The sequence below is a fragment of the Camelina sativa genome, chromosome 3 (genome assembly GCF_000633955.1).
Source record: "Camelina sativa cultivar DH55 chromosome 3, Cs, whole genome shotgun sequence".
Classification (NCBI taxonomy): Eukaryota; Viridiplantae; Streptophyta; class Magnoliopsida; order Brassicales; family Brassicaceae; genus Camelina; species Camelina sativa.
This window is the reverse complement of record NC_025687.1, coordinates 12,121,888-12,146,457: the sequence shown is the minus strand read 5'-3', so window position 1 is coordinate 12,146,457 and position 24,570 is coordinate 12,121,888. Positions and strand designations below refer to the sequence as shown.

At 39.1% G+C, this 24,570-nt stretch overlaps 4 protein-coding genes and 1 pseudogene across 4 annotated transcripts; 2 read left to right on the top strand and 3 right to left on the bottom strand.

The window, feature by feature from the left end:
- Nucleotides 3,404-4,725, top strand: LOC104776712 (myb-related protein 305-like). Its single transcript, XM_010500819.2, has 3 exons — nt 3,404-3,663; nt 3,771-3,899; nt 3,999-4,725. Exons 1-3 carry the CDS (start codon nt 3,518-3,520, stop codon nt 4,573-4,575), a joined length of 852 nt encoding a protein of 283 aa, XP_010499121.1. The 5' UTR covers nt 3,404-3,517; the 3' UTR covers nt 4,576-4,725.
- LOC104776711 (glutamine--tRNA ligase, cytoplasmic-like) lies at nt 7,701-12,965 on the bottom strand. Its single transcript, XM_010500818.2, has 22 exons — nt 12,758-12,965; nt 12,423-12,473; nt 12,242-12,313; nt 12,020-12,119; nt 11,754-11,849; nt 11,552-11,613; nt 11,356-11,463; nt 11,185-11,277; nt 10,754-10,906; nt 10,595-10,650; nt 10,390-10,480; nt 10,217-10,303; nt 9,891-10,088; nt 9,707-9,805; nt 9,398-9,529; nt 9,169-9,305; nt 8,889-9,084; nt 8,698-8,798; nt 8,507-8,612; nt 8,344-8,433; nt 8,131-8,263; nt 7,701-8,039 (listed from the first exon to the last, which is right to left on the bottom strand). The coding sequence occupies exons 1-22, from the start codon at nt 12,887-12,889 to the stop codon at nt 7,945-7,947; spliced, it is 2,388 nt and encodes a 795-aa protein (XP_010499120.1). The 5' UTR covers nt 12,890-12,965; the 3' UTR covers nt 7,701-7,944.
- Nucleotides 13,137-16,106, top strand: LOC104776710 (pentatricopeptide repeat-containing protein At1g25360-like). Its single transcript, XM_010500817.2, has one exon. It carries the CDS (start codon nt 13,169-13,171, stop codon nt 15,539-15,541), a length of 2,373 nt encoding a protein of 790 aa, XP_010499119.1. The 5' UTR covers nt 13,137-13,168; the 3' UTR covers nt 15,542-16,106.
- Nucleotides 16,805-18,210, bottom strand: LOC104776709. Its single transcript, XM_010500816.2, has 3 exons — nt 17,299-18,210; nt 17,134-17,202; nt 16,805-17,050 (listed from the first exon to the last, which is right to left on the bottom strand). The coding sequence occupies exons 1-3, from the start codon at nt 17,998-18,000 to the stop codon at nt 17,045-17,047; spliced, it is 777 nt and encodes a 258-aa protein (XP_010499118.1). The 5' UTR covers nt 18,001-18,210; the 3' UTR covers nt 16,805-17,044.
- LOC104776708 overlaps nt 19,135-24,570 on the bottom strand; it is a 10,012-nt pseudogene continuing 4,576 nt past the window's right edge.

The window sequence follows — 24,570 nt, the reverse complement described above, 5'->3', positions numbered from 1 at the left end:
CCACGTCCACGCAGCTATATTCTCGGAGTCAACAATTCCAAATGTGATAGGAAACACTTGAAAGTTAGCATCCTGCATGCTCGCAGCTAGAAGTACACCTTTGAACTTGGCCTTGATTGTTGTGCCATCAACAAGAACTACCTTCCTCAAGTGTTTTACACCTGCAATGCTGGCACCTAGAGAAACGAATAGGTATTTGAACTGCTTCTTCTCTTTTTCCCCCAATTTATACTCTAGTTTATAAATAGACCCAGGATTGCCTTGCTTCAGTAAATACATATACACAGCTAGTAGTTCATAACTTCCTTCATCACTGCCTCTCGTTTTCCTTACTGCTGACTCTCTTGCATACCACGCCTTTATGTCGGTGACTAAAACTTTAAGTTCATCAAGCACTATGTCTGGTATGTCTATTGCTCTTGGGCCTCTTAATCCATTTGCATACTTCCGTTCCAACACAGACCCAATAACTTTCGCTGAAGCTAGCTTTGAATACTCGGCCCTTGCTGCGATCGTGCAAGTATGGGTTAAAGTTGTTGTCCGAACCTCGAAGTTCTTCGAATTTCTCGATACAACATGCCCAAACACTCTCCACCGACATGTCGTGTCAACACAGACAAATATTAATCTCTCTGGGTCAGATCTTGTTTCCCTGAAATAACACAGCCTCTTGATTGCATAGAGGGATAGGCAGTTATGCATATCTGCTTTGTCTTTGAAAACACGCCCAATGTATAGAGAATCTTCCTCAACGGATACAACATCACAACCATCTGTGTTAGTGAGGTCGAAGACATCATCAAAAACAGGTTCAAGATCCTTGGTTGGAAGAGTACCCTGCTCATTGCAGTCTTAATAAAAGTTTTCAAGACTAAGCGACATATTGACGGAACTTGTCACACAAGCGAGAACCTCCTCGCCAACATCTGTTTCCGAAGCTTCTCTGCCTTCCTCTAACCAAGTCGTGTCCACAAAATTACCCTCATGTCTTGCTGGACTTGAGGGTCCTCCTTCCTCCATAATAGGCACAAGACAATCACCATCATCAGGTTCAGCCACACACGAAGGTCCACCTTCTTCCATAACAGGTACAACACAATTTTCATCATCACCACTGTCATAAAAGTTAGTCCAGCTCTGGTACTCATCTAGATTATTTTCCTCTGAACTTTGTGTTTGAACTCCGTCGGTGAATGAGCTACCACTCTCTACATCAAATACGGCATCAGGATCCAATAACTCATCCCCACTTTCAGTTCCTGTTGCTTCAGGTACCAGGTCTGCCAATCCCATTTTCCTCTTCTCAGCAGCTTCAAATTCAAGGAGAACGCGTTCATCATCATTACTCCAGTCATCCTCTTGCACTCCTACAAGATCGTCATTCAATATCCCCAACTCGTTTGACAAGGAAGGTGTTGCTGCATCTGCAAGTCTAATAATACCACTACAGTTGGTATCTGGCCACTGCTCAGGAGTAGCTTCCCGCCTTTCCATTCCGGCATCAGGGCCTTCTTCATTCACCCAGCTTGGACCAGCACCCACGCTGTACGGCCGCAACCCACTTCCACCACCACCTCCATCAACTTGGATACCTTTTCCTTTTTCATTCACATCATCGAATAAATGACGCCTAACTGAGCTTAATGCATTCCCATCTACGATACAGCCTAAAGCTATGACAATGGAATACATCCTTATAAAGCCACCATCAGCAGGAACATCAACACCCGTGTTAGCATTTATTTTCTCCTCCGCTGCAACACAAACCCTCCGCATACTTCTTCTGGACCCTTCAACATAACTGTTATCAAGAGAGAGCAACGGATTGAGATGAAATGCAGTCCTCCTAACGTCCAAGAAGTTCCTGACACCCAAATTGGTTGTGATAATGATCAGAGGCCTACGGTTTAACAACTAAGATGGAAGCCAATAACTCAGCTTCGGTGTATGGTTCAACCCATTCAGCTCAAACTCATTACTAACAGTGGATATCAGCTCTTCATACGCCATTGACAGAGACATACAAATGCTACGCCCATAACATTCCTTCGCAAGCAAAATATCCCAGATTCCTGTTTCCGAACACTCCCAACTACCGGCAACAACATATACTGACACATCATCCCCCTGAGACAGTAGAAAATTCTACTACACATCCAAGTTACATTCATAACATCAAAGAGTACTTGTTTATATGCTAACTCTGCTAATTTAGACTACCAATAACACACTCTACAGTAGATTAAACATTCGAATAACCATATACACCATCTAAGACAGAATTAAGTTCCTAAAACAAGAACAGTTGGTGGCTTAGTCATACAATAAGACCATATAAACCCTATAAAACGATATATATTGCCTGCTAGCAATTTTAAGCAACCTATATTGGACGATATATAACGCTAACCCTGAATTTGTATTCCGAAGTATACATGAAGAAAAGAGATACAACTATTACCTCAGCATTCATTTTCTCCTTGTGTAACTCATGTATTCAGTTTCACTCTTAAACACCTTCACCCAAGACAGTAAATTTTTTTTTCCTCTCCAACTCAGATCGAAATATCCACAACAACCTAAACCAACTCTTATATCCGCTGAACAAACTCGCTTTTAAGTAATCCAGGAGTCTCCATAACACATCGCGATTTCTCAGCCACTAAACAATTACCGCACAGTACGCATCGCGTCATAACTGTACGAATTGTGTTTTTAATTTTATGTTTTCGAGTTTTCCTCAAAAATTAGGGATTTCAAGCGGCTCAACTCCCCCCCACATTGCAGGGCTAAAATCGTCTTTTTGGCCACACCAAAAAAACCTGAAACCGAGAGTACGGGCTAGAGTTCCCATTTTCTAATATTTGCCCCAAAAAATGCCTAATTTGATAAATATCCCTATATTTTATAGTTCACCATTTTTATATTTTACTTTTACTATAATAACAGCAAAAAAAAAAATTCTTGACAAACGATTTAACATGAAAATATATTTGACATTGTATTGTAAGGCTGAGAACACTAACTTTAAACCCATAAAATTCAAGGGTAGATATACTGACCCTCCCTGTCTCAATGACAAATATTTGTAGTATTAATTTATGTATTTAAAATCGTTCAAATGAAAATGATTGTGTTGGAAAACATAGAATAAAATAAAAATAAAAAATAAAAATAAAAGATACCATGTTAATGTTTAACAATTCCAAATGCGCCAAAGGTACTACAGCAATCTAGTGGGTGAATTATAATCATTATTTAAAAATAATAATAATATTTGTAGTTTAACTTGGGTGTGTGCATATCTATGATCTGTGTTATAAAAGAAAGTACGAACATTATCCAATATCACGAGTCTATAAATTCCCTAACACCATTGAATTCACTTTCACTTCTCAAGACTCAAATCACAAAAGTCTCTCTCTTTTTCTCTTTTATCTCTCCCCCCACCCCATATCTCTCTCTACCCACAACAAACCTTAAAAATTGAAATATTTAATTAAAAAGGGAAACAAATATGTCAAATATAATGAGGTGTAGTGGAAATGAAGAGGGTGCAGAGCAGAGGAAAGGACCTTGGACACTTGAGGAAGACACTCTTCTCACCAATTACATTTCCCATAACGGTGAAGGCCGATGGAACCTGCTCGCTAAATCTTCTGGTAATATTCTTTTCTTTTACGTTTTCATGCTTTACAACAAAATACAACTTGGTGAAAAGTGTGTTTAATTTGAACTTTTAATTTCTTATCAACAAAAAAAAAAAAAAAAAAAANGAGAACAGGAAAAAGTTGTAGATTACGATGGTTGAATTACCTTAAACCCGACATAAAGCGTGGGAATCTCACTCCTAAAGAACAACTCTTAATCCTCGAGCTCCACTCTAAATGGGGTAATAGGTACGTTAATTACTTTAATATGTACTTAATTTGCTCTCTTTAGCTTTATATATACTTCTTTTAATAATCTTACGTGTAAGTTGTAACATGTTTACTTAGGTGGTCGAAAATTGCGAAGTATTTACCCGGAAGAACTGACAACGATATAAAAAACTATTGGAGAACAAGAGTTCAGAAACAAGCACGCCAGCTCAACATCGATTCCAATAGCCACAAGTTCTTGGAAGTTGTCCGTAGCTTTTGGGTTCCAAGATTGATCCACAAAATGAATGATAACTCAAACACCAACACTAAAGCTACTCCTCCTGATTTACTTGGACCGGTTTTACAAGACAACAATTTCTCTCCTGATTATTCCAACATGGATTTTTCCACTTCTATGTCGGTAGATCTCAAGAAAATTTCACAAGTCATGGAGTCGTCTGATATTGAAACCACATGTTCATTGTACTTGGACGGATCACGAGGGAGTAGTAGTCAATGTGTGAGTGAAGATTACAGCTCCTTCCCTTGCCTAGAGGAGGAGTACATGGTGGCCACTATGGGCAATTCAGACATTTTAGCATTGCAAGATTGTCACGTGGCTGATTCTACGTACGAGGATGATGTGACACAAGATCCAATGTGGAACATGGATGACATTTGGCAGTTTAAGGAGTACGCACACTTTAATTAGGTCGTAGAGCCCACACATTCTGGTGTATGTTCTTTACAAGCTAGATACAACTTAGAGGGGTTTATATATGCCTCTCTTAGCTATATTTTATTTGTTTTGGATTGATATTATGTGTTCGTATATTCTAAATTGATATTATGTGTTCGCATATTCTGAATTGATATAATGGAAATAAAGTTAAACACTAATTTTATACGTAAGTAACGTAAAATAAATTGTTCAAGAAATTTACATTTGACTAATTAATAATCTAATATGAGAAAGTGGCAACTCAAAGAATAGTATCGTCTCCCCCTTAAAAAATCATAATCTTTGAATATTATAAATTGTTCTCAATTTTGTTAGTTTGGATCTGCTGAAGGAGACCAAATCTAATCTCTCTTCTACATATGTGAAAGAATCCAAAATCAAGGGATTCATATATACACGATGTTAAATCCAAGATAGTCAAGGTTCTAGAAAACGATTGATGGGTGTATCTCTTTAGAAAATTAGACGTGTGCTTGTTAAGTAAGTCAATGTTCGTTTGGCATTATTATATGATTAGTTCGTTTAATAGAATATTCTACGATTAATCTTGTGGTCTAATTGTTTAGCTCAACATTTTTTTCCGACAACAATTGAATCTAAAATGATATATAAAACTTATAATCCTTTGCTACGTACTTCTAGTAACCACGTAAAATAAAGTATTATATACTGAAACTAAAGACAATCGTAACTCTGTTATATTTTCTCCTCGTCTACTTTTGTATGCCTCGACCAAAAAACAAGAGAAGTTAATTAGGTTTAGTTTAGTAACTCCATATTGACCTTCTGTAACTCCATATATTGTTTACCTTAAAATTAAATATTAAAAAAACATTATACTAGAAGTTAGTAACTAATAAAGCGTTCAATTTACTTATATATATACGTACACATTTGGAAGTCATTTCATGGGAGCTTTCGAGTGATTTGGACCCAACGGGCGGCCACGGCATTATAAAGTTGCAATAAACTTTTTAATCATTTTAGAGGTCAAGAAGACAAGAGTACATATATACATAATAGATTTACTAAAAAAAAAAATTTGGAGATGAAAGTCTTTGCATGCTTTGTCTCCTTCTCATCTCCAATAATTCAAGTTTATCTATGGATCACATTTGTGTATCAGATTAAATAGAAGATAAAGCTACCTAGAAAAGAAAATAATCGGAATTTGGAACCATATACATGCATGGAGAATGGGGTCATTTTTCTATAAATCTAAATCTTGTTTTTTTTTTCTTTTTCTCTTTAACAATAAACCTATTCTTGTGAACCATATCTTCTATTATGATTAACTAGAAAATTGCATTTTAGTTATATTTTTTTCTTGTCTTCGGCAACCTCCTTAGATCAAGAACGACTAAGCTACCTCTCTCTATAATTTATCTTTTACGTGTACCACAGGGACAAAAGTGAGAAAATCGGTTAAGGGTCGTTTAATTTGTCAATCGGTTTACACGTGTATCGATTGTATATCATCTTCACCCCTTGTATAAGTCTAGTACAAAATGACGACCGGTTATTCCGGGCAACCCAACAAAAATGGAAATTTGAGAAATTAATTGGCCATAAACTGTTAGATGGTCAAATTATATAAGTTGTTCAATAATGTTGTTGGAGAGTCGTATGTTCTTTTTTTATTGGTAGGTATTATTGGAATAGTAACCAGTCAAATTTATTGACCAACGAATGACGTTGTAATTATCAACATGCATGCACAAACACCTGACTCAAATGTGGTTCAAGAAACAGTAAAGTTTTGGCACAAATCACTCAGTCACACCTCCAGTAAAACCCATAATCACCGAACCGTGGACTTCAATATACTCCAGCTATCATTTTTTAAATCGGACGTACACATGTGTTTTTTTTTTTATTATAGAACACATGATTTCAGAAAAAGAAAAAAGAAAAAAAAGAAGTAAATAAACAAGACTTGTTAGTTTCATCTCGGAAAGTAAAAAAGGTAAAATAACAAGACTTGTTATTTTCAAAAGTAAATAAACCTTGCAGGTCATGAGTAAAAAACGTTTTACACATGCTTTTTATAAGAGAAAGTTAGTTTTTACACATGCTTTTTTTATTAAGATTTTGATTTGGTGTGGTAATGATTGTTGGCATATAATCCAAGTCTCACATTTCAAGATAAAACTATTATTAAAATATAAAGGGTTAGGGCCAATCTACTAATTGTCAATTGGTTTTTAGTTGGAACCCCAAGATAAACTCAAATTTAACATGGTATCAGAGCCCAAAGTTAAAATTCTAGTGGACCTAAAAAAGTGGATACGAACATGCCTCTTGTTAATCCGAATAATGGGCCAAAAAAGGGGTTTATTATCGGTCCAAGTGGGATCGGTTCGGGATGGAGGTATCATCTCGAAGAGGCGTGTTAATATTCCACATGTGGTCCTTGGTTTGAAGGGGAGATTGTTGGGATATAATCCAAGTCCCGCATGTGAAGTTTGATAAAACTATCATTAAAATATAAAAGGTTAGGCCAATCTACTAATTGCCAATTGGATTTTAGTTGGAAGCCCAAGATAAACCCAAATTTAACAATGGTTTCTCCATTCTCTTCGGTAAACATATCCAATAGTAAATAAAACAAAGCTTAAATCAAACATAAAAACAAAGCTTCACTAGTATTCGTGTACGTATGTGTATCTTCACAATCACATATTGTAGACAGACATAGTCCATGCTGGAATTGGCGTCTTTCAGCAAAACAATTGTCCAACACATTCGATATACCAAAAGAAAAAAAAAATGGATGAAACATTCTAATCGACTGTATAGTGTATCCATCCTAAAGTTTTATCACTAACGTATCGCCCTTATCGTAAAAGCACCTATTCCTTAATCCCTAATATTCATCTTCTTCCTTTACAACTTTTTGATTCTTTGTGTATTATTATTATTATTATTATTATTATTCAAAAAGCAGTTAAAAATGTGCTTTCCATAGGAATGAATTCACTAGTCTGGTGAAGAGGATAACGAACTGAAATGATGTGTGGGATATTGAGTAGCAATGCACGTTGAAACTGGTCACAATCCCATCAAAGCAGTGCTTTTTTCGATTTTCAGTACAATTCATAAACACGCTAATAATAAAATTCCATCTGGCACACTAGTTTGACATCTGTAATCTGAAGATAATATCTTTCAAAAGATAACAACATGGAATTGTATTGTTTTTGACCATTCAAGAAGAAGAAAAAAACTAACTGTTGCACAATGTGCGTGTCAAACCAAACCATTTCATGTACTGTTTTGTTATAAAACGCCTTTTTGGGGGAGTTTTGACCAACACAGCGTTAATATGGGTGGAGTATTTTACTTTCCACCTTTACCGTAGCTGTCCCTGAGTGTGACTGTCCGGTTAAACACAAGCTTTCCTGGCTCAGAGTCCTTGTCCACCGCATAATAACCTAATGCATCACAAGTTGTGGTTAAAAATCTCTATCGTGTCTCTTCATCTAGAATTGCAAGCACTTCCTATAATTTTGAAACTGAAAATACCTAGCCTCTCGAATTGGAATGTGTCCCCGACCGCAGCATCTTTAAGGGTTGACACAGCATAGGCACCAGAAACTACCACTTTGGAGTTCGGGTTAATGTCAGTGAGCCAATCGTCATTTAGTTCAGCAGGGTTCTGTTATTATTAGATACAATTCAGCTTTAGGGAACAATCTTTGTAACTATAAAAAGCTAGAGAACAATATTATATTATACCTCGGAGTTGAAGAGTTTCTCAAATAATCGGACTTCAACCTTTAAGGGCTCTTTTCCTGGGGAAGATTCACCTACCCATTGTAGAACCCCCTACAGATCAAAAGTAACCGTTAGGAAGAGCCACAAAATTGCAGAAATTATAAAGATGGCTAAAGAAAAGAACCTTTGGCTTTGACTTTTTCTCAGGGTCATATTCCGCATGAATCTCACAAACTGTTTCATTGTCATCAGCAAAGACAACATTGGTGCACTTAATTGGGAAAGCGTATCTGCAAACAGCAGGAAGCACATTTAGTCACAAATGAATCATATCCAAAAAAAAGTAATACTGAAGCATAGCATCCCTTTCTATACCTTAGCAATACAGATTTACCAGGGGCAAACCCATAATAATCTTTTGAATCCTTCATTCGGAAGTCAGATTGGTCAATGTATATAACTCTGGAGAACGGAACCTAGATCAACAACCAAAGAAAACAAGATCAAGAAAACAGAAAGATGTTCCATTGTGTGTAGAAATCTAGTCTATGTGTAACAGAGTTTACCTTGTAGAATGCTGAGGGATCATCGTTCTGAGCATCAGGCCATCTCTTGGCATCAAGCTCCATAACCTTGTCTGATTCCAAATTGGTGATGACAACCTTAAGAGGATTAAGCACCACCATGGTGCGAGGAGCTGTTTTATTCAACTCCTCTCTAATCTGATGCTCAAGACGACTCACATGTATCATGCTACCATCACTTAAACATAGAACAATAGAGCAAATTTAACAAAGATAATTGACATAAGCCAAGCAGTATCAAGTAAATTAAGATATAGCAAACCTTCTGGTAATTCCATTTCCTCGTACAAATGCATTAATCGCAGTTGAAGTCACACCTCTCCGCCTCAAACCAGCAAGTGTCAAAAGACGTGGATCATCCCAACCATCTACATACTTGTTTGTCACGATATAATTCAACTGCAGCAGAGAAAAAAAATGATACAAGCAGCATGAATCTCAGCATAAAAATACATTACGTTGTTCACAGGCAAGTTGAGTATTTTACGAACCTTACGCTTGGACATTACAGTGTTTGTGACATTCAACCGTGAATATTCCCATACATATGGCATGTAGAGATCCAGGGAATGCAATAGCCAGTAGTATGAAGCACGCCGGGTCTCAAATTCAAGAGTACAGAGCTACAATTATGCAGATAAAAAACGGTCAAAACCACAAAGATAGTTTTAAGAACAGCAGATGCTTTGGATACAGAAGGGATTTTCAAAACTGAAAGTAAAATAGTGGGTCACAAAATGCAGCCGTCAATGATACAAATTCATGCTGCAAATAGCCGAAAGACCGAGAAAGGGACATACCGAATGCGTTATATTCTCAAGAGAATCAACGGTGCAGTGGGCATAATCATAGCTCGGATAGATACACCATTTGTCACCAGCCTTAGGATGAGGTGCGAACTGCAAAGCATATAAACAAGTTAGACAGCAAAAGACGGGAGAGAGCCTCTTATATCTAACCAGAGATGATTTTAGTTTCACTTGCCTTTATTCGATAAGCAATAAGGTCATACATATTAAAATTGTCACTCTGCATATCTTGCTTCATTCTTAGTGTTGCCTTCCCCTCCTCAATCATTCCTCGTCTCATTTCGTCAAAAAGTTTTAGAGATTCTTCAACAGGCCTGTCCCTCCAGGGGCTGTTCATTTTCTTCTCTCTGTACTCTTTTATCTCCTCGCCAGTCTGAAAATATGAAAACAATTTGACAGGATAAGTTTAATGTGTGGAATTGTTGCACTACTAGAGCAAAATAATCGCAATTAATTGGGAAAGCAACAGGAATCCATTTAACAGAGTTTAAATTGTTTGACCTGATGATCAACATAAGCATGACCTCTCCGAATCAACTCCACTGCCAAATCATACAGTTCTTGGAAATAATCACTGGTGTATGTAATCTAGAAACAGTGGTGAATGTCAGACGAATGTAAACACAATAATTAATAATAACAATAAGCTATCAGTGCAAAATACTTGACAATACCTTGAAGGGTTCCCAACCCATCCACTTGACAATTTCTTCAATGTGATTAATATACTCTTCCTTCTCTGCCTCAGGATTTGTATCATCATACCTGAAAATCAGATTTACAAGGAATTCTAAACATTGTCCTTACAGAAGAAACAAGAATTGTTATAGAAAAGTAAAGATGTAAGAAACTAAAGTAAACGCAAAGAAGAACTTTTACCTTAGATAACAGCAGCCCCCTCGCTCCTTTGCAAGGCCAAAATCAACAAACATAGCCTGAAAGTACAAGCAAATGGAATGAACATAAAACCGTAGCCCATACCAATTATACTCTATCATGCAAGATAAACAAAAAACCTCATATCATGTATAATTTTACCTTGGCATGTCCAATATGTAGATAACCATTTGGTTCAGGGGGAAAACGAGTATAAACTTTTCCCCCAGTCACCTTGAGATGTTTGTCAAGAACTTTTTTTGAATTGCTACATCTGAGCACAGAGCCACCACTGAAAAACACTTCTGTATGAACCTGAGAAGATAAATAAGCATATGTTACGTAAACATATGCTAGCTATATATTCACCCATGAAAAGAATGATAATTTAAGGTCAAACATGTTATAAGAAGTTTGTTCCAGATCACCACAAAGAAAGGCAAGCAATACACGTCATACGTATCCTAGTATTGCATCACTGAATCAACCTCCGGATGTATGATTATCAATGGAAGACGTTTCAGATGTGTAGAACGTGAAACTGAAAATCCAGTAGAATAAATGAGCATAAATAAGCTAAAAGCGGATGTTACCATAAAATTTTGCTCTGGCTGAGGGAATACAGAATAGGGATTAAGCTCCTCTTCAGATGGCTCTGGGGTAGCCTCCACAACAGCTTTCTTTTCCTACAGATAAGCCACAATGAAGAATTAAAATCACAATATACACAACAGAAAACACATTCAAATGAAACCTACAATCACCTCGTTTTTGGCAGGCTTCTCCTTCTTCTCCTTCTTTTTTGTAGGTTTTTCATTATCAGCTGCGGTTTTCTCACCAAGCAATTCATACATCTTATCATCTATAAGTTTCTATAGCAGACACATAAGAGTGGATAAGAAAACTACAATATCGTTTGTGGCTTCAAGAGAAGTCAGGGTGCTGAAAAAGTTAACGCACCTTTACAATCTTAGGATCCGCCCACGGCAAACATTTCCGGACATGCCCAAATAATTCACCCACTACATAACATACATACATCATTCAACAAAGAAACAGAATAAGCTGGTTATGTGAAAAATTATATAGAATCAGAGCAACGATAGATATGCCTAAAATGAACCTAATGCCTTAGACAGTGAGGTGTAGAGCAATTACTAACCATTAGTTCGGTAGCGCTGCTCCAATATTGTTTTCTTATTCTCTTCAAAGATTTCCTTAACTGCTTTCTCAATATCTTCAGGGGAAACTTCAATCCCTGTTCCAAAGCGACAATAAAGATCTCATCCCAAATCCATGGAAAGACACAGAAAATTGTAACCTCAAAGCATTGGATTAATAAAGAAAAAAATCAGAAACCCTACACACATTGGCATTAAAGAAAAAAATCTAATCAATGTTCATAACAGCAAACAGAAAAGTTCTTACCAACACCACATGCCTCCTCAAATTCATTTAGCTTGAAGTCTTCAGGGCCGGTATTGGCAAAAAAAGCAAATGCAGCTTCCAACTGGGCTGGAGTTTTAATCTGCAGATTCATCAATCAGAGAAAATTAAAACAAGCGTCCGCTAGTTTCCCATTAACAAAAGAGGCCCTAACCCAAGAAAGGAAAGCTCTGGCAGATAAAATTCAAGGAGCCATATACTAACCTTAGAGGTAACAATGTACTTGAGCAATGTAGGACGATGGACAAGAGCATTTGTAGGGTACTTAGTAGCAACCTATTGTTACACATAAATCCAAGGAAAATAGCAACCTACTGTTACAACCTATAAGCATCGACAAAAAAAATCTCAAGGCCATTTAGGTTCAATTAGAAATATATCTCACCGAGTACAATAGATTCCCTGTAGTTCGATCGCACCCATCAGTGACAGCAGCCTTGTACACAAAAGACAAGCGTCAAGAAAAAATTGTCTCAATCATCCAATTGAGTAGGCAACAGATCAAATTATCAACAAAATCATACATGCAACGGAGTAAAAATCATCAATCAAAACATTACGAATTGTGATTACATACAAAATTTGGATTTAGTCAACAAATTGACAGAATTCAAAACTTTCGCAAACGATAATGAAAACTCAATCCTTCCAATTTCATCAAATACAATAAGAACTGACAACGAACACAACGAAGGAGGAGGAGAAGAAGAGAGGACACACCTCGTATATAACGGCGGTGAGATTGGCGGTGACTTTGTTGTTATTAATGGTATTGCGCGCTGTTCGCTCGTCCAAACCAATGCTGAGGAAGAGCTCGAGAGATTTCTCGGAATTATCGTCTTTGAGAACCATGGTGCCGAAACTGACAAAATTAACAGAAATGAGATATGATGAAAGACCTCTTTAGGGTTTAATGGTGTGCGTGTGGGGGAGGGAGGTGACGATGATTACTTTGACGGTTTTACATTTAACCAGATGTAACCAAATTAATGGACATACTGTACATCTAAACCAGATCGAATTTAATCGGTTCTTTGGGTTTACTTTAACCGAAGCTGGCTTAATATAATAAAAAGGAGATAAATTTTGGTACAGTTTGGAAAAAAATCGAACCGAACCATAAAATATGAAATGCAACCGAATCCAGACCTTGTTCGAGCCATCGCCAACAGCTACGCCGCGAGTCTCCGCCTATGTTTGCCGATCAGACGAACGTCTTTGCAACTCGCTCGAGCCGTTCACGCCAATATCATTACTTTCGGGTTCCAGCCACGTGCCCATATACTCAACCGTTTGATCGATGTTTACTGTAAATCATCAGAGCTTCGTTACGCACGCCAACTGTTCGACGAAATCTCTGAACCAGATAAAATCGCTAGCACCACCATGGTTTCCGGATATTGTGCTTCAGGTGACATCACTCTCGCTCGTGGGGTGTTCGAGGAAACTCCTGTGAGTATGCGAGATACTGTGATTTACAATGCGATGATCACTGGCTTCTCTCATAACAATGATGGCTACTCTGCTGTTAACCTGTTTTGTAAGATGAAGCACGAAGGATTCAAACCCGATAACTTCACTTTCGCGAGTGTTCTCGCTGCTTTAGCGCTAGTTGTCGAAGAGGAGAAGCAATGTCTGCAATTTCATGCTGCAGCTTTGAAGTCTGGTGCTGGTTCTATCACCTCGGTTTCGAACGCTCTGGTGTCTGTGTATTCGAAATGCGCTTCTTCGCCGTCTCTGTTACATTCGGCTAGAAAAGTGTTTGATGAGATTCCTGAGAAAGATGAGAGGTCATGGACGACTATGATTACTGGTTATGTAAAAAATGGTTGTTTTGATTTAGGGAAAGAGTTGCTTGAAGTGATGGACGAGAATATGAAGGTGGTTGCTTATAATGCTATGATTTCTGGTTATGTTAACCGCGGGTTGTATCAGGAGGCGTTGGAGATGGTTAGAAGTATGGTTTCATCAGGAATTGAGCTTGACGAGTTTACGTATCCTAGTGTTATAAGGGCTTGTGCTACTGCTGGATTGCTTCAGCTGGGAAAGCAAGTTCATGCTTATGTGTTAAGAAGGGAGGATTTCTCGTTTCATTTTGACAATTCGTTAGTTTCGTTGTACTATAAATGCGGTAAATTTGATGAGGCAAGAGCCATTTTTGAGAAAATGCCGGCAAAAGACTTGGTTTCTTGGAACGCTTTGTTATCAGGGTATGTTAGTTCTGGGAACATAGGTGAGGCGAAGTTGATTTTTAAAGAGATGAAAGAGAAGAATATCTTGACCTGGATGATAATGATATCAGGGTTAGCTGAAAACGGGTTTGGAGAAGAAGGTTTGAAGTTGTTTACTTGTACGAAGAGAGAAGGTTTCGAGCCTTGTGATTACGCGTTTTCTGGGGCGATCAAATCATGTGCGGTGCTGGGAGCGTATTGCAATGGGCAACAGTTCCATGCTCAGTTGGTTAAAATAGGGTTTGACTCAAGCCTATCTGCTGGAAATGCTCTCATTACAATGTATGCGAAATGTGGGGTTGTGGAGGAAGCTCGACAGGTGTTTCGAATTATGCCTTGTTTGGATTCGGTTTCTTGGAATGCTTTGATTGCTGCACTGGGACAGCATGGACATGGTTCTGAAGCAGTAGATGTATATGAGGAGATGTTGAAGGAAGGGATAAGACCTGATCGGATTACGTTGCTTACAGTTTTGACAGCGTGTAGTCACGCGGGTTTGGTAGAACAGGGACGGAAGTATTTTGATTCGATGGAAACTATTTACTGTATACCTCCTGGTGCAGATCATTATGCAAGACTGATAGATTTGCTCTGCCGATCTGGGAAATTCTCTGATGCGGAAAGTGTAATAAAATCATTACCTTTTGAACCTAGTGCAGAAATCTGGGAAGCTCTTCTGTCTGGTTGCAGAGTCCATGGAAACATGGAACTAGGGATCATCGCTGCAGACAAACTCTTTGATCTCATACCAGAACATGATGGGACCTACATGCTCTTATCTAACATGTATGCAGCTACTGGCAAGTGGGAGGAAGCGGCAAGGGTGCGTAAACTAATGCGGGATCGAGGGGTAAAAAAGGAAGTGGCTTGTAGTTGGATTGAAGTGGAGACGCAAGTGCATACATTTTTGGTGGATGATACATCGCATCCAGAGGCAGAAGCTGTTTATAACTATCTTCAAGAGTTGGGTAAAGAGATGAGGAGGCTCGGGTTTGTACCAGACACGAGCTTTGTGTTGCACGACATAGAGTCTGATGGTCACAAGGAAGATATGTTGACTACTCATAGTGAGAAGATTGCGGTTGCGTTTGGGCTAATGAAACTTCCTCCGGGAACAACCATTAGGGTTTTCAAGAACTTAAGGACCTGTGGAGACTGTCATAATTTCTTCAGGTTCTTGTCGTGGGTGGTGCAGCGAGACATAATCTTAAGAGACAGGAAGAGGTTTCATCATTTCCGAAATGGCGACTGTTCTTGTAAAAACTTCTGGTAGGCGAGGCTTTTGGCAATTCATTCTTACATTTTTTAGCAAGGAGAAAGCAGTAGTTAAGAAAGAAAAGAGACTCAAGGAGCTGATCTTGAATCTGAGTCAGATGTTCAAAGAAGACATTCCATAACACATGCCATATTCATTGTTTTTGCATATTGCTGCATCTCCCCTAACAAAACCCTAAACCAAAATAATAACTTGCTTCCGAAGAAAGCCAATCCCCCTCACAGTACCCAAAACATTCTCCTAAACATCCACTTATACTCGGAAGACCATCTTCGCTCTCAATGTTAGTTCCATATTATTCGTTTATTCAATTTTAACCAAAAAGAGACGAACAGATTCAGTGAATAAAGGTTCAGGTTCAGCTTAGTCCTGTCTTGAAGGCTTGAAGCGCTATTCTGCCATGGATCACTCCGTGTCCTTAAGCTGAGCAAGAAGCAAAAGAGAATTGAAGGTATTTTTCATTTGAACTTTCAGCTTGACTGATAAATGTTACCGTAGAAAGTAGAGTACATTTTGAATTTTTTAAACGAAAGTGTGACGAATACAAATATAATTGGTTATATTAAAATACCAAAAGAACCAACATAAAGCCCACAATTCTTAACATATATGATCTGAGTTTCAAATTGCACATTATCTCTTCTCTCAGATTATTACAAAGTTGAAGTAACTATGTCTATAGTCTATAGTTTAGCCATAGAATATTCATAGAGGTATAGAGCAAAGTCAACCACAATTAAAAGAGTCTAGTTAAGCACGGCAGTTCTTGTTAAACCAACCAAACCGGAAGAAGTGAACCAGCGGAAGAATGAGTCAAAAGACTCAACTCAATAAAGCGGAAACAAAGCCAACGCGGGAAAACATAGTAAATTATATCATCATCATCTTCCTGGACATTGAACCATGATACAACAACAACTCCTGTTCCCTTTATCAGTTTTGAAGAAGTACATATATGAGAAAGAAAGGGAAACAAAAGACAAAAGCCTTTTTCTTGTCTTAAATGAAAACCCTCACACAAAAGATCTTTGGGTTTTCAGCCTCTGTCGGTGCATCAATGTTACTACTCAAAGACAAATCTAGGCTGCTTTCACTAATTAATCAAGATCACACACTACTAATTAAGCACACGCATGTGAAGAATCTGAGACTGAGAAAGAACAACACCTTATTTATAATAGCCTACGAAAACAACTTTTTTTTGTTTCCGCTTACAATAGTAAAGATTTGTTCAGAAAGAAAGAAACCTTTTTTGTTGAATGAAGAAGTAAACATTATTATTATGTATTAATCAACCGGAACCTAATAACTTTTCATTTTGTACATTTTTTTTATTTCAGAACAATTTGGGAAGAAAGAATTAATCAAGAAAAAAAAAAAAAAAAAAAAAAAAAAGGAAAATTAGCAAGAGAAAGAAGGAAGAAGGAGCGTCCAAGATCTTTAACCCTCAAACTCCAGATTCAAATATATTGACAGGAGACTTCAATTACACAATCCTCATCATCTCTGTAAAAAGCAAACATTTAAGAATCAGAGTCTTTCAAAACCAATGCTTTGAATAAATCCGTGATGAATGATGATGATTATACCTTGGTTTCTTCTGGAACCTTGTATGCATCAAGCGTCACTTCAGTCAGATACAACCCAGGAAACAAACTCTGCATACAACAAAAGAAGAATCCAAATTTTATCAGTCAACAAGACACTCAAATAAAAAATCAAGAAAAAAAAACAATCAAATCAGAGAAACTTACATCGAGTTTTTTCTGAACAGTTCTGGGCCGTTTCTTGGGCCGACGGGGTGGTCGGTGACCTAACATCCCAACGAAATCTTCTTCGATCTCTTTCTTCGATAGCTTCACAGCGAACTTAGGACGCATCTTCTTCATCGTCTCCGCTTCGACCACTCCGCCTCCTCCTCCTTTCAACAACGGCGTCACTACCACCTTCTCCTCAATCGCGATTCCCTTATAGGAAACCGGTTCTTTCCACGCCGCCGCTCTTCGTTTCCTAAGATTCCACGGCTTCACCGTCGGAGAGACATCCTTCTCTTGACCGGAACCGGAGATTTCTTCTTCTTCATCTTCCCTCTCCTCTTCGATTACGTCCTTGTTAAACATGGATTGTGTGATCTTATCCCTCACCGTCTTCAGATCCGACATAAGCTTCACCCTGAACTCCTCGATCCCTTCCTCGCTTCCTCCACCAGATTTAAACGCCGCGTTTCTGCTCCGGCGATGATCGAATCGAAACGGGGTCGAATCGGAGTATCTCGAAGGAGGAGATCGGCGTCTTAGTCGGTGGTGATCGCCGCCGTTTCCGTTTGAGTCGATCTTCATGCACTTGAGGTGTCTCTGGTTCCCCCATAAGTTCGGTAAAGGGAAATTGTGAAGAGTCTTCGATCTTTGCTCAGGTCTCGTCGCCGTCGTCGTCGTCATCTCACCGGGAAACACCATCGATTTCACTCCTTCTTCCTCTTCTCTATTTCGATCCACCAACCCACAAACAGAGAACTTTTCACAAGAAAATCTTTTAACTTTTTTTCAGAGTCGCCGGAGAATTATCTCGGCTAGGTGTTTTTTTTTTTTATTATGATACCGCCAGAGAAGGAGGAGAGGGCTAACTAAAGCTTTTTTGTATATATAGGCAGAGTTAAAGGAGAGTTTTTTCGGAAATCAATACTGGATCGGAGGGTATTTTCGGTATTTTATAAGATCGTTCGCTAACATACGCATGTGCTTTGGGGGGATTTTACATTTTCCCGGGTTGTATTGTATGATTTCCATTTTTCAAGTTTAGACGGTGATTTATTAGTCGTTGGATTGTTTCTTAATTCTTATCTTTCATCTCAACCGTTTAATCTCATTAACCAAATTACAGTCGAAGTCTTTTGTTCCCCTTTTTTTTTTTTTTTTTTTGGAGTTTTCTTCTTCTCAGTTTCTTCTAATTACACTTTTACTAGGTCAATTTTCAAAAATTAATATACTCCACCAATTACTTTATTTCGAAATATTAATTGTTTATAGGATTCTATATAATTTGGCTAACTTGATATTTATCTTAGGTCTTTAATAAATGTCACTAATTTTTATTTCTTTTTTAGTTAAGTAATAAGTTACACGAGATTTTTAATTTCCGAAATTCCGAGTTGGATTTGGCTTAGAAGAACCAATCAATTATGGAAATAATTTTTTTTTTTTTTTAACTAGATAAACTGAATATAGTGTTTCAACTTTCAACATAGGCTCAATCTTCAAATTTTCTAACACACACAAAAAAAAAAAAGATCTAAAGTTTTACGTAACTACAAATTTACCTGGGACATGTTTTGCTCGGGAAAAGGATCTAAATCACTAGAATGTAATACTGATATACAGTTACCTGAATAAAAATGTCAACTAAAAAATATTTATGTATTAATGATTTTGAGAAGTTTCCACATTCATCCAAACGTCAGTTTAGAAGTCCTTAATTTAAGTAGAGAGAGAGCTAGTTAAAAGCCAACTTTCCATTTTCTGGAGTGTTTTTATTACTCTAATAATGAAAGTCGAAGTTCATAAAAAGGGTATATTGCCAAATATACTACTTTTAATACGATTTACTATCACTTTACTCATCAAGATTCAATCTGGTTGTTCTTCCGTTTAGATGTGTACAGAAGAAAATATCCAGCTCCTGCAGCTATCAGTGACATAATAAAACCTGGCTTATTAACCTTGAATGGAATATGGCTACAGACATAACCTGTTGTCCACCGTATCGCAAAACGCAGTCCGCAACTTGCTTTGAACTTCTGGATTGAGAATCCCTGGACCAACTCAACATAATTAGCAGTGAAAGGAGTGGTAGTAACTTAATTTGCTACGAACTTACTAAGGTTGTGTTTTTGAGACATGTTTTTGTGTGCATTTGGATTTTAAAAAAGAATGAGTTTTACCTCTGGTAACTTGTTTTCTACAGCCAGATTGTCGATATGCAGCCTTACGTTCCATGATGCAGCCCACCAGAGTCTGCGATCCACACTTGAGTACACATTGGCAACTATGTCATATAACGTCTGAGCTCCATCTTCAACAGCCTTTAGGATGGATTCTTCTCTGCTTCTGCGATTCCTGGAAAACAAGGTCACTCCTTTTACTATTGTGTTCCCTCTTTAAAACATCGACAGGTTTTTAAAAAAATGAGATTTTCCACAACAGCATATTCTTATACATACTTGAGATATCCACAAAGCATGTGTTTCGGCCACAAATTAACCCTTCCAAGCATGGGAATCACCACATCTGGAGACAGCTCCAGGAATTTATATGTCGATTGATAGTATTCCTGCAAATGAAAAAATGGAAATTAAGGAACATGATGTTACGGGACTTCCATGGCTAAACAAATTTCCCACAGACCAATAAAATGCATTACTATCTTACACAACTTCAAATATTAGAGGGGAAAATTTGGAAACAAAACATCCCAATCTATCGAATGTCAACAACAATCACACTAAGTTCGGCACTGAAGTATTCAAAATAGAAAAGCCTGAGCATAGTTAGTACTTACCATCATGTTACCACCTTCTCTGATGTCCAAGACAGCACTTCCTTGACTGAAAAAAACCCCAGTTGCGGATTTAACATAAGAGTCAATCTAGTTTCACTGACTTAAATTGGCCTATTAGCTACAGAAAATTTCTGAGGTTGTTTGTCTTACCCAACACAATAAAGAGATTTGTAGAAGTGATATTTTATTACATTGAGAGGATCTGTATTTATACAAGGGATAGGAGCTAGAGTATCACATTACAATGAATGCTAATATATACGACTGTCTATAATTACAACCTTAACGTACTCAATCATATCGTAAATCATATCATCAATCATTGATATGATTGATATCAAGATATCCTCAATACACCCCCTCAAGATGGAGGTACTCTTGTAACTCCAATCTTGTTCGAGAAATCTGTGAAAGCAGCACGAGACAACGACTTTGTCATGGGATCCGCAAGCTGATCATGTGTCGAGATGTGAACAACACGGAGACTGCCTGACTGAACCTGGTTGCGTATAAAATGGTAATCCAACGCTAAATGCTTCATTCGAGAATGGAAAACGGGATTAGCACATAGATATGTTGCCCCAACATTGTCACAATATATCACCGGGGCCCGTGGGAGTTGAATACCAAGCTCAGCCAACAAGGATGTTATCCATATGAGCTCCGATGATGTGTTAGCAACCGAGCGATACTCTGCTTCAGTCGAGGATCTGGCCACACCACGTTGCTTCTTTGAAGACCACGATATAGGGTGTTGTCCAAGATACACAATATAGCCATTTGTAGAGGTGTAGTCATCCTTATCACCTGTCCAATCCGCATCCGAATAAGCATGGAGAGAATTGTTGTTACCTTTGCGCAGAAAGATGCCATGTGAAATCGTGTCGGCTAAGTAACGGAGTAAACGTTTCACCGCTTGCCAATGAGTAGTAGTAGGGGCATGCATATACTGAGAGAGTCGATTTACAGCGTAAGAGAGATCAGGTCGAGTAAATGACAAGTATTGCAGACTCCCCACAACACCCCGATATTCTGTTGGATCCGGTAACGGTGAGTCGGAGTTGAGTGTAAGCTTTGGGAAGGTGGCCATTGGCGTTGTCACTGGCTTGGAGTTGAGCATGTTGGTGCGTGTCAATAGATCAAGAATATATTTGCGTTGACTTAAATGAAGACCCGTTGGCACACGCTTCGCCTCAATACCAAGAAAGTAATGTAACTCGTCATGATCCTTGACTGAAAACCTTGTTGCCAATGCATCGAGTGTATCTCGTAACAATCGCATATCATTTCCCGTGACCAAGATATCATCCACATAGATAAGCATGTAAATAACCGATTGACCTTTCCTTAAGATAAAAAGTGACGTATTGGAGACAGAATTATGAAAACCAACACTGACCAAATAATTCTTCAATTCAATATACCAAGCCCGCGGTGCTTCTTTGAGACCATAGAGTGCTTTCCGGAGACGACAGACATGGTCTGGTTTATCTTTGTCTACAAAACCTGGTGGCTGGACCATATAAACCTCATCAGTTAATGTACCTTGTAGGAATGCGTTATTAACATCTAACTATCGAATCGACCAAGAACGATCCACCGCAACTCCAAGGACAGCACGAATGGTGGTGGATTTGATCACCGGGCTGAAAGTCTCCGCATAGTCAATGTTGGGACGTTGATTGTAACCCTTAGCAACGAGACGCGCCTTGTATCGATTTAAGGACCCATCGGCATTGTGTTTCTTCGTGAATATCCAACGACAGCCAATAATTGTTTTTGTTGGAGGTGGAGGAGGAACTAGATCCCAAGAGCGCTGACCGACCTGAGCATTAAACTCCGTTCCCATCGCGTTACGCCATCGCTTATCTTGGAGGGCTTGAATGACGGTGCGTGGCTCAAGATCATCACCGGTTGTTAATGTTGCAGCGTATAAATATTTGGGATTGGGTTTGGTAATTCCTGCTTTGGCACGTGTGGACATCGAATGATTGTTGGCGGGGATGATGGGTGAAGGGAGTGATTGTAGTGGAGGTGGAGAAGCGGAAGGAGACGAAGAAGAGGTGGAAGAGATGGAGTCACGGGAGTCGGGTTCGTGTTGTGAAGGAGTCGAATGTGTGGTGTGAGTTTGGGCCGAGTGATTTGGAGTAGGGCTTTGTGTTGGTGGGTTTTCTGAATTGATGGGAGGAGAATTTGTGGATTGGGTTTGGGGAGACTGGGCCGAGGTTTGAGGCCCATTTTCTTGTGGAGAAGTGGGCTCAGAATTTGAGGAGGAAGAAGAAGAAGAAGTTGGAGTCGGAGATGATACCTGAGAGTTTGTCGAAGAGNTGGATTTGATCACCGGGCTGAAAGTCTTCGCATAGTCAATGCCGGGACGTTGATTGTAACCCTTTGCAACGAGACGCGCCTTGTATCGATTTAAGGACCCATCGGCATTGTGTTTCTTCGTGAATATCCAATGACAGCCAATATTTGTTTTTGTTGGAGGTGGAGGAGGAACTAGATCCCAAGAGCGCTGAACGACCTGAGCATTAAACTTCGTTCCCATCGCGTTACGCCATCGCTTATCTTGGAGGGCCTGAATGACAGTGCGTGGCTCAAGATCATCACCGGTTGTTAATGTTGCAGCGTATAAATATTTGGGATTGGGTTTGGTAATTCCTGCTTTGGCACGTGTGGACATCGAATGATTGTTGGCGGGGATGATGGGTGAAGGGAGTGATTGTAGTGGAGGTGGAGAAGCGGAAGGAGACGAAGAAGAGGTGGAAGAGATGGAGTCACGGGAGTCGGGTTCGTGTTGTGAAGGAGTCGAATGTGTGGTGTGAGTTTGGGCCGAGTGATTTGGAGTAGGGCTTTGTGTTGGTGGGTTTTCTGAATTGATGGGAGGAGAATTTGTGGATTGGGTTTGGGGAGACTGGGCCGAGGTTTGAGGCCCATTTTCTTGTGGAGAAGTGGGCTCAGAATTTGAGGAGGAAGAAGAAGAAGAAGTTGGAGTCGGAGATGATACCTGAGAGTTTGTCGAAGAGGATGGCGGCGTCGGTACCGGTGAGTCAGGCTCGTCAAGGGTCGGCGACGGAGGAACCAGAGGCAAGACTCAAAGAGTTGTATGAGTGGACGAGTGAACAACCGTGTCGGGCACGTGAGTGGCGGTGACGGAGACTCCCGACGGAGGAACAGAGAATGGGAATCGCTGCTCATCAAATTGTACATGTCGGGAGGTGTACACACAACCAGTGGGTTTATGCAAACATAGATATGCACTCTGAGAAGTGGAATAACCTAGAAAGACACACTCCATGGATCGATCTTCAAGCTTATGGTGAGTGTAGGGGCGCAACCATGGATAGCAAGAACAACCGAAGATTCGAAGCTTGTAATAGTTAGGAGCCTGGCCAAAAAGTTTTTGGTATGGTGATTGGAGATCAAGAACCGGTGTAGGCATTCTGTTGATCAAATAAATTGCAGCCGCAAAACCATATGGCCAGTAGGTCTTCAGAACAGAAGCGTGAGACATGAGAGCGAGACCAATTTCAACAATGTGACGATGTTTCCTCTCTGAGATCCCATTGTGTTCGGGAGTGTGCGGTGGAGATGTTAGATGAGGGATGCCATGAGTGGAGAAGAATTCACGCAAAGCAATAAACTCACCTCCATTATCAGAATAGAAGGTACCGATTTTTGCCTGGAAACGATTCTCTACCAGATTCTTGAAGGCAATGAATGTTGGTTTAACTTGTGATTTTTATTTGAGGGGATATAGCCAAGAGTATCGAGTATAGTGATCAACAAGGAGAAGATAGTATTTGTAATGATCAAGGGAGGGAATCGGAGAACTCCAAACATCAGAGTATATATGTTCAAGAGGGCGAGAAGAGGTGATTGTGGACTGAGAAAAAGGTATTTTATGACTTTTATTGATCAAACAATCAGAACAGGACATAAGCTTGTGAGATTGTTCAGAAACGGGAAGAGAAAAACTGGAAAATTTTTTGTTTAAAATAGTAGAGGAGGGGTGTCCCAAACGGAAGTGCCAAGAGGAATGAGTAGCCTTTGATGAAGACGCAGCAACCATAGCCACAACTTGAGATGGTGAGAGAGGTCACTCATACAACTCGTTTTTAGTTTTGTCGTGGAGTAACGGGACCCCCGTGCTGAGATCCTTCACCTGAAAGGAAGCAGGAAAGAATTCCACAGAAACACGATTAGCATTGCAAAGACGATACACCGAGATGAGATTCTTGTGTATGTTAGGAACATAGAGAACTCGTTGTAAATTTAAAGAGCGAGTAGTGGTAGGTAAGGAAGTGAAACCAGTTTGCGTAATCGGAAGAGTGGAACCATCAGCAATGATCACATCATCTCCACCATTGTACGGCTGGTGAAGTGAGAGGTTGTCGAGGTCCAAAGTGATATGGTGGGTGGCACCATGTCGTCATGAATCCGTAGAGTTGGGAGCATGTGCTCGGAAATCG

Excerpts from the sequence above, each read along its gene's own strand:
- LOC104776711 (XM_010500818.2), bottom strand. The coding sequence starts at position 12,889 with ATGGTTCTCAAAGACGATAATTCCGAGAAATCTCTCGAGCTCTTCCTC. Across the intron at positions 12,120-12,241 it reads AGTACATTGTTACCTCTAAG|ATTAAAACTCCAGCCCAGTT; the intron begins GTTAGTATATGG and ends ATGAATCTGCAG. Across the intron at positions 10,907-11,184 it reads AGCCAGAGCAAAATTTTATG|GTTCATACAGAAGTGTTTTT; the intron begins GTAACATCCGCT and ends TTATCTTCTCAG.
- LOC104776710 (XM_010500817.2), top strand. The coding sequence starts at position 13,169 with ATGCAACCGAATCCAGACCTTGTTCGAGCCATCGCCAACAGCTACGCC.
- LOC104776709 (XM_010500816.2), bottom strand. The coding sequence starts at position 18,000 with ATGGTGTTTCCCGGTGAGATGACGACGACGACGGCGACGAGACCTGAG. Across the intron at positions 17,203-17,298 it reads CTGTTCAGAAAAAACTCGAT|AGTTTGTTTCCTGGGTTGTA; the intron begins GTAAGTTTCTCT and ends TGTTGTATGCAG.